Source organism: Solanum verrucosum, unplaced genomic scaffold (assembly GCF_900185275.1).
Source record: "Solanum verrucosum unplaced genomic scaffold, falcon-dt-bn FXZP01000009.1, whole genome shotgun sequence".
In the NCBI taxonomy this organism is placed as follows: domain Eukaryota; kingdom Viridiplantae; phylum Streptophyta; class Magnoliopsida; order Solanales; family Solanaceae; genus Solanum; species Solanum verrucosum.
In genome coordinates this window covers 654,589-671,036 of record NW_026020231.1, presented here as the reverse complement: position 1 = coordinate 671,036, position 16,448 = coordinate 654,589, and the positions used below count along the sequence as shown (strand labels likewise).

The window sequence follows — 16,448 nt, the reverse complement described above, 5'->3', positions numbered from 1 at the left end:
TTCCCTCCCACTTTGGCTTTGGCTGATTTTTTGAGAACGGGGAGTAACATAGGTCACAGTCTAGAGCCAACTTGAGAAAATTGCTGTCTCAATACTCTTCTCATCACTTTATTTGTTGCTGTTCTTGGAAGTGAAGGGAGGGCTACTATATGTGAAACCTGCAATATTTTAGACTGGATAAGGAAACATTAACTTTCAAACTTTGTATTACCAAAACTGAATATTATGTGCATACCTTGAATAGAGGATTCAATTTCTTCTGCAAAGCTGAGTTGAGAGAAACTTTCAATGAATTCAAATTGTCCTTTGACCCCTTAGAATCCTTAAATACAACAGCGATAACTAACTTATCAGGGCCACCTCCAGGTGGTGGCACCCCAACGGCTGCTGTCTCGAGGATACTTTCATCAACTGCATTACAAACTTTCTCAATCTCCACCGAACTTACCTGGCAAAAGGATCATAAGTTTCAGTCACGGGTAAGAGAAAACAATACGTAAAGTTGACTGCAACAACTACAGCTGATAAGCTAGAAGGGAGAATCTGTGTTCATAAATACACAAAGGTACAAAGAACAAATAGATGAAAGGGACCAAGGACCACTTGTTATGCCTCAAAGAAACAATTTCTGATAAATAACACCAACAGTTATTGTTTTATTTATGGAGCAAATATCAGTTATGATGAGTAGTAGTATTGGTTTAGTTGAAAATTTGACAAAATAGTCTCAAGTAATAACCTTTTTTTTCAAATGAAGTCTTACAACAAAGAGACCCTCATAATTCATGATTTTTTAATAACAATACAAGGTAAAGCATAGACCTTTACACCCCCCAGATTCATGGTGTCATCTGCACGGCCATGTGCACGGTAATAACCTCTAGAAGTACGCTCAAATACATCTCCGTGTCTTCTAAGAACCTGCTAGGTAGTTAGTAACACATTAAGTACTTATCTGGAAAAAGAATAAAGTGCCAAGGTAGAATCAGAAATACTACTAACCTTTCCATTCCAAACTGGCATTCCTTTGTAGTATACACCATAGTGGTCAGCATTCAACAATGTGCTTGATGCCCCAAATAGAAGGGGACCAAGGGCCAATTCACCAACCCCAGGAGAATCAAATGGCTACAATTAGAGTTAACAGAATTACTTTGAATGTATCAAATACCTCTAAGGGTCACTTACAATATTTAACTACAATGTAATTTCGACTTTTTATTTAGCAGCTATCAATTGCCATTACCAAACCTGCTTATCCCATGTTAGTTAGAACCCTGTACTAAACCAATAAAACGGCATTTAGGTAAAGTTTGAAATTTTCCTACTCAAATGTACTTGCGGCACCAATTTATGAATAAAAAGGAAGCTCTCTTTCTTTACAACCCTCAACCACCATACCTCCCCTCTCTCCTGTGCAAAGAGAAAAGGAGAATACAGATTACTTTCACTGCCGTTTGCATAATAGAATTCTACCCAATTCCTAACCAATCCTTTTTCATATTTTCAACTCTATGTGAAATGTTCTAACAGGATTTAACAAAGAAGATACTATTTTTGTCTGCTTTCCAATTTAGGAATCGGATTCACTGTCCAAGCCCTTCAATTTTTAATTCTCCATAGGTGTTGACCAGCTTTATCCATCTCTTAATCTAATAATTTTACCGATGTTTATTTTCCACCTGTTTCCAGCTCTACATTCAACAACATTCTAATCTTTCTCCTATCCCCACAGATATTTGAATTATATTTGAAATTCTTCCAGTGCTTTCTTATCTTCCATAACATATTTAGTGCTGATGACTTCCTTATTACTCCATTCAGAATTACCTGTCCATGTGTAATTTCTCCTAAACTTGTCCGACTGCTTAAGAACATTGGAAGTATAGAGTTAACAACAAATAGTATGAGGGGCTTTCATCCAACACACTGTTCATGAGTGCGACTCTCCCTTATAGAGAAAACTACTGATTTTTTCATGTGGAAAACCTTCCTTTCATAATTTTCAACTATCCCCTGTGAAGTTGCGGTGACGTAAATTGCTTGATGTTTACTAGTGGCAACCCCTAGATGCAGTATATGCAAAAGTTGAAATTTACCGAGTGCTAATGCATTAGAATGCTTAACGGACTCCTCCATAAGACTTGCAGTGTTTGTATCTTCAGGAAAGAACTGGTCAGTTTTCATGAACTAAGCATCATTTAATACGAAAATCACTTTTTATTGTTTGAGAAAGGCTGAAAAATACTCACTCTAGGAGACCCATCTTCACCAAGAATAAATAGACTACAACCCATAGCTGCTGTGCTAAAAGCAGATAAAGATTGTGGTTGCAACAACGAACCAGCAATGAATCCACCACCAATTTCTGTCCCGCCACAGATCTCTATTACAGGCTTGTAATGAGCTCTTCCCATCAACCAAAGGGATTCATCCACACCAGATGCTTCACCGGTGGAGGCAAAGTGACTGCCATCATACATAATTAAATTAAGCTAGAAAAATTGTTGGAAATATCTTTTGAGCGTGAGAAGTTTTGAAGTTCCATATGGATTACAGAAGTCAAATACAATTCTAAAGAATAGATATGCCCAAGACCAAATGAAAGTAATTGCATGGATGACTAAGGGGTGAAAAGAAAAGTGTTATAGAATGTATACAGACTTAAATCTGGTAATATACATAGCTATATTTAGGTAGCAGATTTATAGGAATCACTGCAGCTTCATAGGAATCAATCTTAATTTCTTTCCTTAGTTAGCACCTAATGTATTGTATTTATTCACTGCTAAACTACTGCAATAAGATAAGATTTTCCATCAAATTACATGGTATCAGAGCCTATTGGCTCATGTCGTTTTGACTGTGTTACGGAAGAGTTTGGATTTCTAATCCACTGATTTAGAGTGGTCAGTCTGCGTCACCGCCACCACAGAAGGAGGTGGAGTATATTTTCAGGCCAAACCAGTCTTCTCTTCTCTATCATTTGGGTGTGAAGCCGGTGGCTGTCACACACTGCTCATACAGTTCGCCTATTCATCACGCACCAGCACTTGAAGGTGCATGTTCTGGTGTTAAAACACGATTTGGAAAGTCTGTTCTTCACTTCCAGGTTTGTTTCTGTTCTGCGACATTGAATCTGGTCTGTGATTTGTGGTTCCGTGGCTGCTAGCTCCTACTTCAGTTCAGATAATGGTGTTGTGTGGATAAACTGCTGGTTCAAGATTTCTTTTTCTGAACTACTTATTTGGGTATTTTATTGTTCACTGCTTGCTGAATCTACTGGTCAAGTAGTCAATTTCTTTATTCTGCGTCGACAATTGGTTTCTTGGTTGATAAAATCATTTGACTCTGTTCATCTGTGTTTGTGGGGTCACGAACTGACGTACATGCTTCTAGTTATACTTGTTGTTGATGAGTTCATATGCTACTAAAATATTTGGAGAAAATGACTGAAATTGTGACTCCTATATCTTCGGATAAAGGAATTTTGGTTTCAGCAGAAGAGTTTGCAAAATTCTCGCAATATCTAAACTTACAAAAGAAATCTGTTCCGGTTACTGGACTGAAATTGTGACTCCTATATCTTCGGATAAAGGAATTTTGGTTTCAGCAGAAGAGTTTGCAAAATTCTCGCAATATCAAAACTTACAAAAGAAATCTGTTCCGGTTACTACCCTTGTTGAGTCAGGAAAAACATGTCTTATATCCTCTTCGAATAAATGGGTGATCGATTCAGGTGCCACAGATCATATGACAGGCAATCCTAATATATACTCTAGCTTTCGATCACATGGAGCACTCTCTCCTGTGACGGTTGCTGATGGTTCGCTCTGTAAGATTATAGGATCTGGGATTGTAAAACCAACATCCTCTATTACCTTGTCATCTGTATTAGGTCTACCAAAGTTATCCTTTAATTTGATGTCTGTTAGCAAGCTTACCAGGGACCTAAACTGTTATATCTCGTTCTTTCCTGATCATTGTTTGTTTTGTGATCTGAAGACAAATAAAGTTATTGGTAAAGGACATGTATCTGATAATCTCTACATTCTTGATGAATATTGGGAGCCTCGATTTGCTGCCTGCTCTATGTTGTGTCTCCATTCGAGGCACATTGTAAATTGGGACATCCTTCTTTGCCTACATTGAAGAAGCTTTGTCCTCAATTTCAGAATATTTCTTCAGTGGATTGTGAGTCATGTCTATTTTCCAAACACCATCGTAGCTCAACAAATCCAAGGGTTAGTAAGCGGGTGGAGTCGATGTTTGAGTTAGTTCATTCTAATGTTTAGGGACCATGTCCTGTTGTTTCCAAAACTGGATATAAGTATTTTGTCACATTTGTGGATGATTTCTCTCGAATGACTTGGATGTATTTTATGAAGAGTCGTTCTGAAGTGTTTACTCACTTTTGTGCGGAGGTCAAAACTCAATTCAATACTTTGTTGCATGTTATGAGGAGTGATAATGCTAAAGAATATATATCAGAATTGTTCCAATCCTACATGAGACAACACGGTATTCTCCATCAGACTTCATGTGTTGATACACCCTCTCAAAATGGAGTTGCCAAGAGAAAGAATAGGCATCTGCTTGAGACAGCTCGAGCACTTTTGTTCCAAATGAAGGTCCCTAAACAATTTTGGGTTGATGTAGTCTCTACAACTTGTTTCTTGATTAATCATATGCCATCGACTATTCTTGTTGGTAATGTGCCTTACAGTGTTCTTTTTCCAAACAAGCCACTATTTCCAGTGGAGCCTAAGGTGTTTGGAAGCACATGTTATGTTCGAGATGTTCGGCCATTTGTTACCAAGTTGGACCCTAAAGCATTGAAGTGTGTTTTCTTAGGTTATTCTCGCCTTCAGAAGGGGTATCGATGTTATTCTACCGAGCTTGGTAAATATTTGGTGTCAAATGATGTGGTATTTTCAGAGATGACACCATTCTTCTATGCACCTCCCAGTTCGACAACTCAGGGGGAGGAAGATGAGTGGTTAGTCTATTAAGTTACTCGTGCTGTGACAAAACAATCAGATGATGTCCTTCAATCTCTTAGTTCCCCTATTGAACACAATTTGACTACTGGGCCCACATCTTCTACTTCGGTAAGACCACCAATTGTTCAAGTTTATTCAAGAAGATGAGAGATCGATGATACATGTTCTGCACCGGCTCTTTTGTTATCAAATCTTTCTTCATCCGATCCTTCAGATGATCTTGATCTCCCTATTGCTCTTCGCAAAGGTAAAAGGACTTGTCATTTGACGTATTCCATTGCTAATTTTGTTTCTCAGAGAAAGTAAATTCTTGATCTTCTTGCAGATACTGGAAAGTTAGCAGCTAAACCTTGCAGTACTCCAATGGTTCCCAATGTGCAGCTTATGAAAGATGATGGCGACCTCTTTGATGATCCCGAGAGATACAGGAGGTTAGTTGGGAAGTTAAACTACCTCAGTGTGACTCGTCCAGATATTGCTTTTGCAGTAAGTGTTGTCAGCCAGTCTTTGGAGCAGATTTTATGTTACTTGAAAGGAGCCCCTGGACTTGGGATATTGTATAGCAATCATGGTCATACTCGTGTTGAGTGTTTTGCAGATGGCTGACTATGCCGGATCCAAAATTGACAGGAGATCGACTACAGGCTATTGTGACTTTGTTGGAGGGAACCTAGTTTCATGGAGAAGTAAGAAGCAAAGTGTTGTATCTCGATCTAGTGCAGAATCTAAGTACAGAGCTATGTCACAGTCTACGTGTGAGATTATGTGGATACATCATCTTCTAACTGAAATTGGGTTGGAACATCATACACCAGCAAAACTTTGGTGTGATAATCAAGTTGCCTTGCATATTGCCTCAAATCCGGTGTATCATGAAAGAACTAAACATATTGAGGTTGATTGTCATTTTATTCGTGAGAAGATTCAGGAAAACTTGATTTCCACTGGCTAAGTGAAGAAAGGAGAGCAAGTAGCTGATTTACTCACTAAGGCATTGAATAGAACTCGAGTTGATTATCTTTGTAACAAGCTGGGCATGATCAATACATATGCTCCAGCTTGAGGGGGAGTGTTATAGAATGTATATAGACTTAAATCTAGTAATATACATAGCTATATTTAGGTAGCAGATTTATAGGAATCACTGCAGATTCATAGGAATCAATCTTAAATTTCTTTCCTTAGTTAGCACCTAATGAATTGTATTTATTCACTAAACTACTGCAATTAGATAAGATTTTCCATCAAATTACAAAAAGAAACAAAATAACACATAATTTTCTAGAACAATATAGTGTCTCTGTAAAGCTCTAACTGTTTTGAAGATGTTTAAGAAGAATTACCAGATGGATGACCAATCATAACCAGCAGTGCAATTTGTGGATTTCCATGCCCTCACAATACTTGGGACCACGCCAAGCATAGTAACTTTAGCATCCTAGATAAGTCCTTGAGGATTTTAGATGGCAAAAAATGGTGGAATCCATGAATGGAAAATTTGTAAGGAGAAGTGAACTTGTACGCAGTAAACCCAAAATTTCAATCTGAAGTCATCCGGGGTGGTATTCTAGCCTTCATATTTCTCAAGTTAAATGATTGATAGTATTAGGAAGAAAAAGAAAAGAATGATGTCCGAAATACTAATGCTAATTACAGAGTTGGTCCTTGGTAGTATAGACAGAAATGCTTAGATTTGCTGTTCTATCTACTTGGTCCAGCAAGCGTGGCACCTAAAGTTTGCACAAGTCCCCTAATCATCTAGCTTGAAGTCTTGAACAGTATTCGGAGAGTTTCTTGCTTTACGTAAGGCCAATCAAGTATGCAACTAGTCAGATTCATAAATTTTTGTTTAACAATTCAAAGTTGTTTATCATCATCAACATCACCACCACTATTAATTTGGTATTTGAAATGGGTCTATAGTGTTAGATTGCATCGCACCTGAACAAACTTTGTGAAACCAGCACCAAGGGGGGACCCATTGTATAAGGCCATGGTTGCTCCATTTAGCAGAGTGGAGTAAATTAGCAAAGGGCCCATCATCCATCCAAGATTGGTGGGCCAGGCCACCACATCATCTTTGCCAATGTTCAAGTGGGACCATCCATCAGCAGCCGCCCTAAGGGGTGTAGTCGCAGTCCATGGAATCGCCTTTGGTTCCCCTAAAACACATTTATAGAGAGTAAATGTAATAGACTTATATTAGTAGTTCTACTCCAAATTTTTTCTTAATCCCTCATGAATGAGTCGACTAAGCAGTTTTTACATTATTCTCATACCAATAAACTGAACTCTTTCGCCGTAATTATCATGAAATGTTCTTCATTAAATGTGGTAGAAAAAGAATGGGTCTTTTCTTTTTACAAGGTAAGTTATTATTGACAAGTAAAAGGGTCCTTCATCCCACGAGAGATAATGAATGAACATATACATTTTTTTTATAAGGTATGAATGAACATATACATTAAGTCACTAAAAACAGAACCTTAAATTAATTTTAAGCAGTAACTGAGAAAATTTTGACATCAAATCATAGAGTAAGTGAACAAGACAGAATACTTGCAATGGATATCAAAATACCTGTTGTTCCAGAGGAGAAAAGGATATTTGTGAATGCTTCAACAGGTAGTTCCACCCCAATATACTCAACCTCCCTGCTATTTAAAGAGAGAGATCAACAACTTTTTATTCCAGCACCAGAGCTATTTTTAGCTAGTGTAAAATGAGAAAATCAGAGTTAATGACGTATAACATGATTCAAGGTAGTGGCTTAGATGGTAAAAGATCCTATTATCAGGATTGAGGAAGAATAGGTATGTAAACAAAAGCTCAATTCAAGTAGAGGATTATCATAATGCTTCCCAATTCAGAAGTCCTTAGTAAGTAGTGAAGCTGGATGTTCTCTTGGGCCTTGACCTTTGTTATCCATGATAGTAAAGCTGGGATAGATTTTTTATTATTTTATTTCTGCAACTATTGTAAAATTGCAGGCTCAGAGTGGAGTGAAGCTATTCTGGTGTATTGCTGATGATCTACAAGTCATTTGAAAGTACATGAACAACTATGCCTCAATCCCAAGTTCTGAAAGGGAGTGGACCAAAAATGTCTTCACTTCCCTATGGATGTGGGACTATGGAGGAATATCTCAAAAGGGTGAAATGGTTCAATGAGAACATATCAATCAGGATGAGTGAGTTTTTGGGGACATAAGTGTGCAAGAAGCCGAGAACAACATTTCCTAATTTGTATAGAAATTCTTGCCAAAAAAGATCCAATGGATATGGAGTATAAATGGGAGAGGAGTGCATTGGGATTTGAGTTTTAGGAGAAATTTGCAAGTCTGGAGGTTAAAGAACTCATAATTTGGACGAATTGCTTCATCATAAAAAAATATAAAAAATTATGGATAGTCATGACCTATGAAGAGGGGGGGGAGTATGGCATATTTTCTATTAAGTACTTCTACGAGAAGATTTTTATTAGAGGAATCTTTTCAACATATTTCAGTATGGATACCGAGAAAGATTCGTCGTTCACTTGGCTAGCTGTGAGAAGGGTGATCCTGACAGTGGAAAAATTGAAGAAGGGGAACATTAGTGGCGTTAGTTGGTGCTTCATGTGTAAAGAATCAGGAGAAGACGTAAATCACCTCCTTATATATTGTTGGCTAGCATCTTGGTTATGGTGTGAAATTCTGAGATGCTCAGACTTGAGCGGGTGATGTCGGGCAAAAGAAAGGATGTTTAGCAGGGATTCTAGAGAACATAAGAGAAGATGCAGAGTATGAGATGTTGCTCCTCTAGCACTTTTATGGACCATATGAAGAGAAGAATAGGAGGGTTTTGAGAGAGTAGAGAAAGACGTTGTACATTGCAATTTATCCGATGAATGGCAAGATTGAAAGAAAATTGCAATTTCCATTAGACTGGCATCAAACTAGACAATAAAGTCATAACATATGTAAGAGAAAAAGAAAATCAATGAGATAGAAAGGAAATAGGCTATCTGCTCATTATGATTGTAAAGTCTCTCGGGGTGGAGGTCTAATAGTCGTCACATCAAGTCCTCCCCCTTTGATAGACATCAAGTGCACACAAATTCCTTCTAAACGTTGTGTTCAACTCTACTAATAATATTATTGAAGATCAGATCTTGAATCCGTTAAATTTGAAATGTAACAACTCCATAAGATATAGAAAAAATGGTGCTTCGAAATTGAATGGAAGGTTATACAGGAGAGAATCATAAGCGCCAGCGGCAGAAGTTTACGAAAAGATAAGGTATGAACTTTCACCCTTTAGAAATCAAGGTGATCCTCCAAAAATTGAACTCAAAATAAGAAGTTTACGAAAAGATAAGGTATGAACTTTCACCCTTTAGCAATCAAGGTGATCCTCCAAAAATTGAACTCAAAATAAAGATCAGAGGTCATTTCAAAATCTAAGTAACTTTTCTTCTATTATATACTTTTACTATTTACTAATACCACCACTGCTACTACTACTATTATCACTTAAACTTAAGCTCACAGTCAGATGAGATGAATGGTTCTACATGTGTTAACAGACACCAACTCAAAACAAGATTATGTGTAACATACGCCCCTGAGCCGCATTACATTGTCTATCCGTGATAAGCCAGCTAAAAAAGGAGAAATTATAGCAGCAAATTCCATGAACTCCACACTGCAGGTGGATGTGCATGTTCAAGAAATAGTCATTGTTAACAGGCTAACAGCATGGATCTAAAGAATGATGAATTTCAATGTACTTGTGCGCTAAAAAGTTTCACAATTTCGTCTCTCTAAAGGATTACAGAAGTGGATTATATCAGGTCATCTAGTTCTAGCTCATTTTTTGTGTCAGCATGAAACACTATATAAAAGTAAATCATTAGTGAAGCAAAATCCAACTTTAGCTATTAAAAAGAGGGAATTAAATCCATGAAATAACATCAGAAAGAGGAGTGCTTACTTAGATTTGTCTACTCTTTCTAGGAAATCTTGCCATGAAATGTCACCATCACGCAATTCTATGCTCAAAGTGGAGCTTCTATTGGGAATTACAATCGCCATTGGTGATTGAGCATCAATCACTTTACTGCAGGTTAGAAATCTATGTTAGGAGGGTGAAACAAATAAATAAAAGAAAATGACACAGGGCTAGGATATCACCTGTACAATGGAAGTTTTTTTGCCACCACGGCTAATGAAATCCTAGGAATATAGTCAACCAAAAGAGTTTTAGCCCATGAGTGAGAGTAAGAGTTGGAGGAGAGAGAGATCAAACATAAAGAATCAGAGACTTAAATTCACGTCAGAATTTCAAAAGATAAGGACAGCCTTCAAGATGAATTCAAACAATCTCTGAAGGAGATATGGTCATGGGGTGGAGTCATGGAGCATATGAGCATTAGCCACAATATTCTTTTTCCGAAATGAAGTACTGCCAGGGCATTGATTCAATTCTCAAATTTCACCATAGCATATGAATTTAATCTCCACATGTTTTCACTACGAACTCTTGAAAGAGTAATCAACCATTAACTACAGGTTCTCTGTGAGAATCCCAGTAGTTCAGATCTACAAAGCTGACACCCCAGGAAGGATAGGTTACTTAGGTTACCTTTTAATTCTAAACAATGCATCCAAGATTGACGAGCTATACTTGGTAATTCATCTCCAACTTTCTCAAAGCCACAAACAACTTAGCATTCTCCTATTTAATGCATTCCTCCAAATTAATTATTCAGAAAAGAACTAAAATTTGGTGTCTTTTTTTTCTTTTGCCACTTAGTCAACTTAGTAATAACTTTCCAAGAGCCATTCTGCAGATATCTAAAGATAGAATCTCTTCATCTTATCAAGTTTAATATACTATGAAGCTTAGCAAAAAATTCCATACATCCTATTAGCATTATCCATGCATCAAATTCAACTGCAAGAATCTCTGTGTCAAGAAGTATTATTAAAACGACTAATTGCTTCTTCCTTTTCTGTTAGGTGGCAGTGAGTGCTGGTATAGTCCAGGCATGGAAAGGATACTCAATTAATTTTAGTTACCAAATGGCTTGCAGAACTTTTTATCTTCCTATCCAATATTTTTTGCTTACAATATGTCAACTTGAGCTTCTCTTCTTCTCCATCCACAACCCTACTGCAATAACTAGGTATCCTATGATATCACCGAACAGTTCTGATCTAGCCAGTATTATATACTTCCCTATATGAAGACGCAGTTATATACGCTGGAAAAGTAGTTCTGGTTATACTTGAAATCGAAAACAGTATTCAGGCACATAATTTGTTTATTTCCAGTGAAGGAGAAATGGGGTAAACCTGAGTGAAAATAGCCTTTGCTTTTGATATCATGAGCCTCGTTGCAATTTCAGTTGGAGCAAAACTGTCAGCGATTGAGACAACCACATAACCCGCAATAACAATGGCCAAGTAGATCACTACGGAATTGACATCCATTGGCATATCTATGGCAATGGCAGATCCTTTTTCCAATCCCAGTGTATCAATGCAATATGCGACTCTCCTGTATTTTAGAAAGGTTTTTACAATTAGTATTCATAACTCATAAAACAGAACAAACATATAACAATTACATCTTAGTCCCAAATAAGTCGGGTTAGTTATATGAATCCTCTTTGACCATGTTTCTCCATTTAAGTTCAACTCATATTATCATCATATACCAAATAAAAAATAGAAGTGAAAAGATAAGTTAATTATATATGAACAATAGTAATAGTAATTACAATAATATTAAAAGTTCACTATATTTTTACTGGCATATAAATCTATCGTAAGGTCAAAATACTTCAAGAAAGCAGTAGGTTCAGATCAACATTCTCAACTAGTAGATATCATCTATATGAATCTTTTTCTTTCATTTTGTCCTATCTTTAGATAATCCCGCACTAATTCCAAGAAATTATGTCTTTTCGAGACATTTTCCTTCCATATGATTTTAGGTGTACCTCGTACCATTTAACACCTTCACTCACCATAGTTTCACACCTACGAACCGATGCATATGTAAGTGATGCAAAACATGATCAAACTATCTCAAGCAACTTTCTTTGATTTTATCCTTCTGGGTGCTAAGTAATTTTAATTGGGGGGGAAAATACTGAATCTCCAACAAAAAGAAAAAGAAAGTTGCTACTACATAGGTTTCATATTATTGAAGGTAGCATTTATTCATTCTGGGAAAAATCAGATTTCCCAACCTCAAAATACTCAAAATTCTCTTCTTTCTTCACAACAAGCATGGAGTATATATCAAATCAGTGTCTCATTCTTCCCAACAAAACTTTGCATGTCAGAGTTGGACTGCTCTAAAGTTTTACTATTTTAGAAGGCATAACCCAGTGGATACAAACATAACATGTTTAAGGCCACAATTCTCTAGCCAATGCAGTGTGCAGAAAATATGATCAGAAGTGCTTTTCATGAGAAATTAAGGAAATGGAAAAGCATTTGCAACAGTTGACTCAGGGTTTGTTTGATGTAGAAAGGAGATCCTAGTCACCCCATTCAATAGTAATTCGTTGTAGATTTAACAGAGCAGAGGCATTATTAGACCGTGCACCCGGAGCTCCTGGGTGGCAGCCAGTCTACCCAGTTACCTCTCTAAAGCCTTATCGTCCAGTCATCACCTACCTTAACAAGATGTGATTTGATTGTACTACTGGCATGTGCAAAAGATTCACTGACTTGATGCTCATACACAAGCCATGCCAATGGTGTGTGAACCTTGTTAGAAGTCGAATAAATTGGTTCATAAGTGTATTCTCTTGTTTTCAAGTGACATGAAATATTCTTTTATATGTCTTCAATACCATCTCACAGAAATCCTTGCTTAATTTTCCAAGTTTTCATTCCAGTCCAACTCACAAGCAGACCAGGAATTATATGATATAAACATTCAGATGCTAGTTGAAGATCTGAACATCTTAGTAAATACCTGGGTGAATTTCTCTCCTTTCATCAATTAACAGCATTCATCATTTGGTTTTCACACCTCCTTGACTTAGTAATAGACTAATAGTAAGAGGTAATATCCAAGGTGCACCACCACCCCTTTTTTTTATGTTTCTTTGTGCACAATATTTCCTAGATTACTAACAAATCATATTTCCCCATGTATCACATGGAATGTGGATGGTTCAACACTGGAACTGCTGAGAAAGTACATTAATTTAACATACATAAACTCCTAAACCCCTCCCCCCATTCCCCCTGCATAGGCAGAAACCAGTAGTGGTCTTCTCCCACTATACTCCTACGGTGACTTGAACATCCGACCTCCTTGTTTGAAGTGGAGTCTCTTGCGGATCTTGTTGGTAGTGTGCATCTTAACATTTTTTTCAGATATATGCCATGACCAGAGCTGAGTCACCATAAAGTCATAAATAGTCAGCATGTTTCGCGGTATGTACAACTTATTAAAGGATCAACATTTTATGATGCACATAATGATATATTTTAGGCCATGCAGCAGGAAGACTCGATGGAATATTTACAGAGATCCAAATAACAAGCACAAGTATTCTGACTTGAAAAAACAATTGATATACATACTACAACTTAATTTTGTAATGAACAGTAACAAAAGTCATTGTACCATACTGCTGATCTTAGTTCCTCAAGAGTCAATTTGGTAACAGGTGCCTCATCATCTCCTTCATCACGAGTTATCACAACTATGTCACTTAAACTCCTCTTTGCATTCAACCTCAAACAATTCTTGGCAGGATTTAAACGTGCTCCAGGAAGCCATTGACCGCCAGGGTGCAATGGAGTTTCACGCAAAATACATTCAGGACTAACAGAGAAAGAAAGATTCATTTCCTCAAATATGATCTTCCAGTACATCTACAAAGATAAAAGTTTCCAGTAAGAGGAAAAAAAGGACACTGCATCAATATTTACTCATTCACAAACAAGAAAGTAAAGCTGCAAATACTGTGGGCAAAACATAATAGTACCTCCAAGTTTGAGACTGTAAATTCTTGAAAATCAGAGAAGCTTGAAATAGGATTTTTATAACTTGACCCCAGTAACTCCTTTCCGCGTCGCTCCAATAACTTACCAATGTTAGTCAACTTAGCAGCTTCCCTGTGCCAGGAGTAACACATCATCATCATGAGCAACTAAACACAACCATTCAGCAACTTCTCACAAACTAATTTAACTTCAAGTTCATAATACACTAACGCATATCCAAATCAAGATCCACCCATAACATTTATCAACTGTTCACCTGACTTCATCAACTTTTCAATTATGTGGCTTGATTTAGAATATGAGGGTCAAACTAACTAATATTATAATTCGGATACACAATCTTCAAAAAAAAATTTAAATAAACTATTATACCATTAGAATTCCTACTCTAAGTCAACGGGCTAACCATTCAAAATATTTCAAAAGTATTTGAAAAAATCATAGTCGCAGAAAATCTTCTTTCACGCATTAATTAAAACAGGAATGAGTAACATTGAACAAATCGCGCAGTTGAACTGAAGAATACTAACGGGTCGGGCAACCAAGCAGGCGGGTCAGGTCCATAGTCAAAGTAACAGCCATAGTACATCATCTGATGGAAGGCGAAGGGAAGGTCCGGAGTAAGAAGGTATTGAGAGATGTGCCGCCATGTATTGGTAGCGTCAGCTCCGTATTTAGCAACTATCTCGGTGAGCTTTCGGTGGAGTTAGGCAGCGGCGGCGGCGGAGATTCCCTGCAGCGCCTGAATATCCTCAACGGTGACAGAGCGCAGCGGTTGATAACGTGCCATGAGAATCGAAAATGAGAGAGTTTCAGGAAAAAGATCGGTCAATTCTCATGCCTCTACTGCTAACATGTGGATTGTGGAGTGCAACAACTACACGTAAACCTGGTTGCTAACGGTTCGTGTAAGTTGATATAATGAAAAGAATAGTTTAGTGGTATGAAATTAATTGTTGGATTGGACTCTTAATTGACTGTATACCAACTACCCCTCCATTCCATATTAATTGAATTTTTGAGCTCTTTAAAAAAATAAAATTAAGATTTAAATTAAATATAGTTTTCCATTTTTATCCTTATTAATTATTGTCAAACTTATGAAGTCATTACATGGAAAATCCAAATGAAGGGTAAAATTGGAAAAATATTTTAAATATAATCTTGAAGATTGAACAATTAAGTTAATTTCAAAAATGAAAAATGCCTCAAAAATTTAATTAATATGAAATGGAGGGAGTAGTATCTTTCGATAGACGGTTGGCTATGACAACAACAACATACCTATAAAAATCCCACTAAATGATACTCCCCATCGGCATGTTCCATGTTAGATGGACATCTTATTAAAATATTTGTTCTATATTATTTCATGTGTCTCAATTTATATGACACTTTTTATTTTTCAAGAATTAAACAATTCAAGTTTGATCCACAATTTATGCATGGAATCTTTAAATTTTTTGAAATGAAATTTTATTTATAAACTATGTAAAAAGTACTATAAGTCATAATAATTGACAATTCAAAATATTTAAAACAATAAAAAATTTACGATCAAAGATAGACTTGTTTGTATCTTGAAATCCGAAAAGTGTCACATAAATTAGACGGAGGGAGTATCTGATTACTTACTAAATAAATATAAAATTAATTAATTTTTTTTCATTTTACCCCCTACAATTAATATGATTTTTGGAAGTTTAAACAAATTTTGAAGACCCAAAAATTTCTTTTTTTAAATAGGCTAATTAATATGAATAAAGGGCAAAATAATAAAGTTGATTAAACTATTAATAATTTAATTAATCACTGTGTAAATTGAAAATGGGCATCGAATATGGAACAGAGGGAGTATTAGGAAAAGATAAAGGATAAGAGATTTTATTATTATCTCGTGGAGTTAAAGAGATTGTTTTCGAAAAATTCTCTGACTCAATAGCAGCCTTATTCGGTGTGTAAATCTGACAACCAATAATGAAAGCTATCAAATTCAGAGCTAAGCTAGCAGAGGTGATACCATTGGTTGAAGGAGTTGTACATAACTGGTAGTGGTAGTTACATGAAGGAGATTGGTTTTTAGACCCACAAGTCCTGTTTATAGTTCTGATATTAAAGAAAATAAATAATACTCCCTTTGTCTCTAATTACTTGTCCACTTTTGAATTGACACACCTATTAAGAAAATAATTATTGATATAGTGAGTTTATCATTTTACCCCTATTAATTATGAAGTGGGTGAATTAAAAACTTAATATTTCCAAAAAAATAATTATTTTTCAAAGTAATTAATTGAGGGTATAATCGGTAAAATTTTTTTGTCCCTTCTTGATTTGTCAAAATTGATTAGTAATTAGAGACAACTAAAAAAGAAAAAGTGGACAAATAATTAGAAACAGATGGAGTATAATATAACAGCAAGAAA

General features: G+C 36.3%; 1 protein-coding gene across 1 annotated transcript; it reads right to left on the bottom strand.

Moving 5' to 3' along the window:
* Nucleotides 1-46: 46 nt before the first annotated feature.
* LOC125832321 (probable acyl-activating enzyme 17, peroxisomal) lies at nucleotides 47-14,812 on the bottom strand. Its single transcript, XM_049511461.1, is given in 15 exon segments — nucleotides 47-158; nucleotides 236-448; nucleotides 823-921; nucleotides 1,003-1,128; nucleotides 2,253-2,469; nucleotides 6,347-6,441; nucleotides 6,945-7,165; nucleotides 7,584-7,660; nucleotides 9,977-10,102; nucleotides 10,177-10,196; nucleotides 10,198-10,218; nucleotides 11,341-11,545; nucleotides 13,640-13,890; nucleotides 14,004-14,133; nucleotides 14,553-14,812. Coding segments are annotated over 15 exon segments (2,166 nt in total). The 3' UTR covers nucleotides 47-53.
* Nucleotides 14,813-16,448: the final 1,636 nt, after the last annotated feature.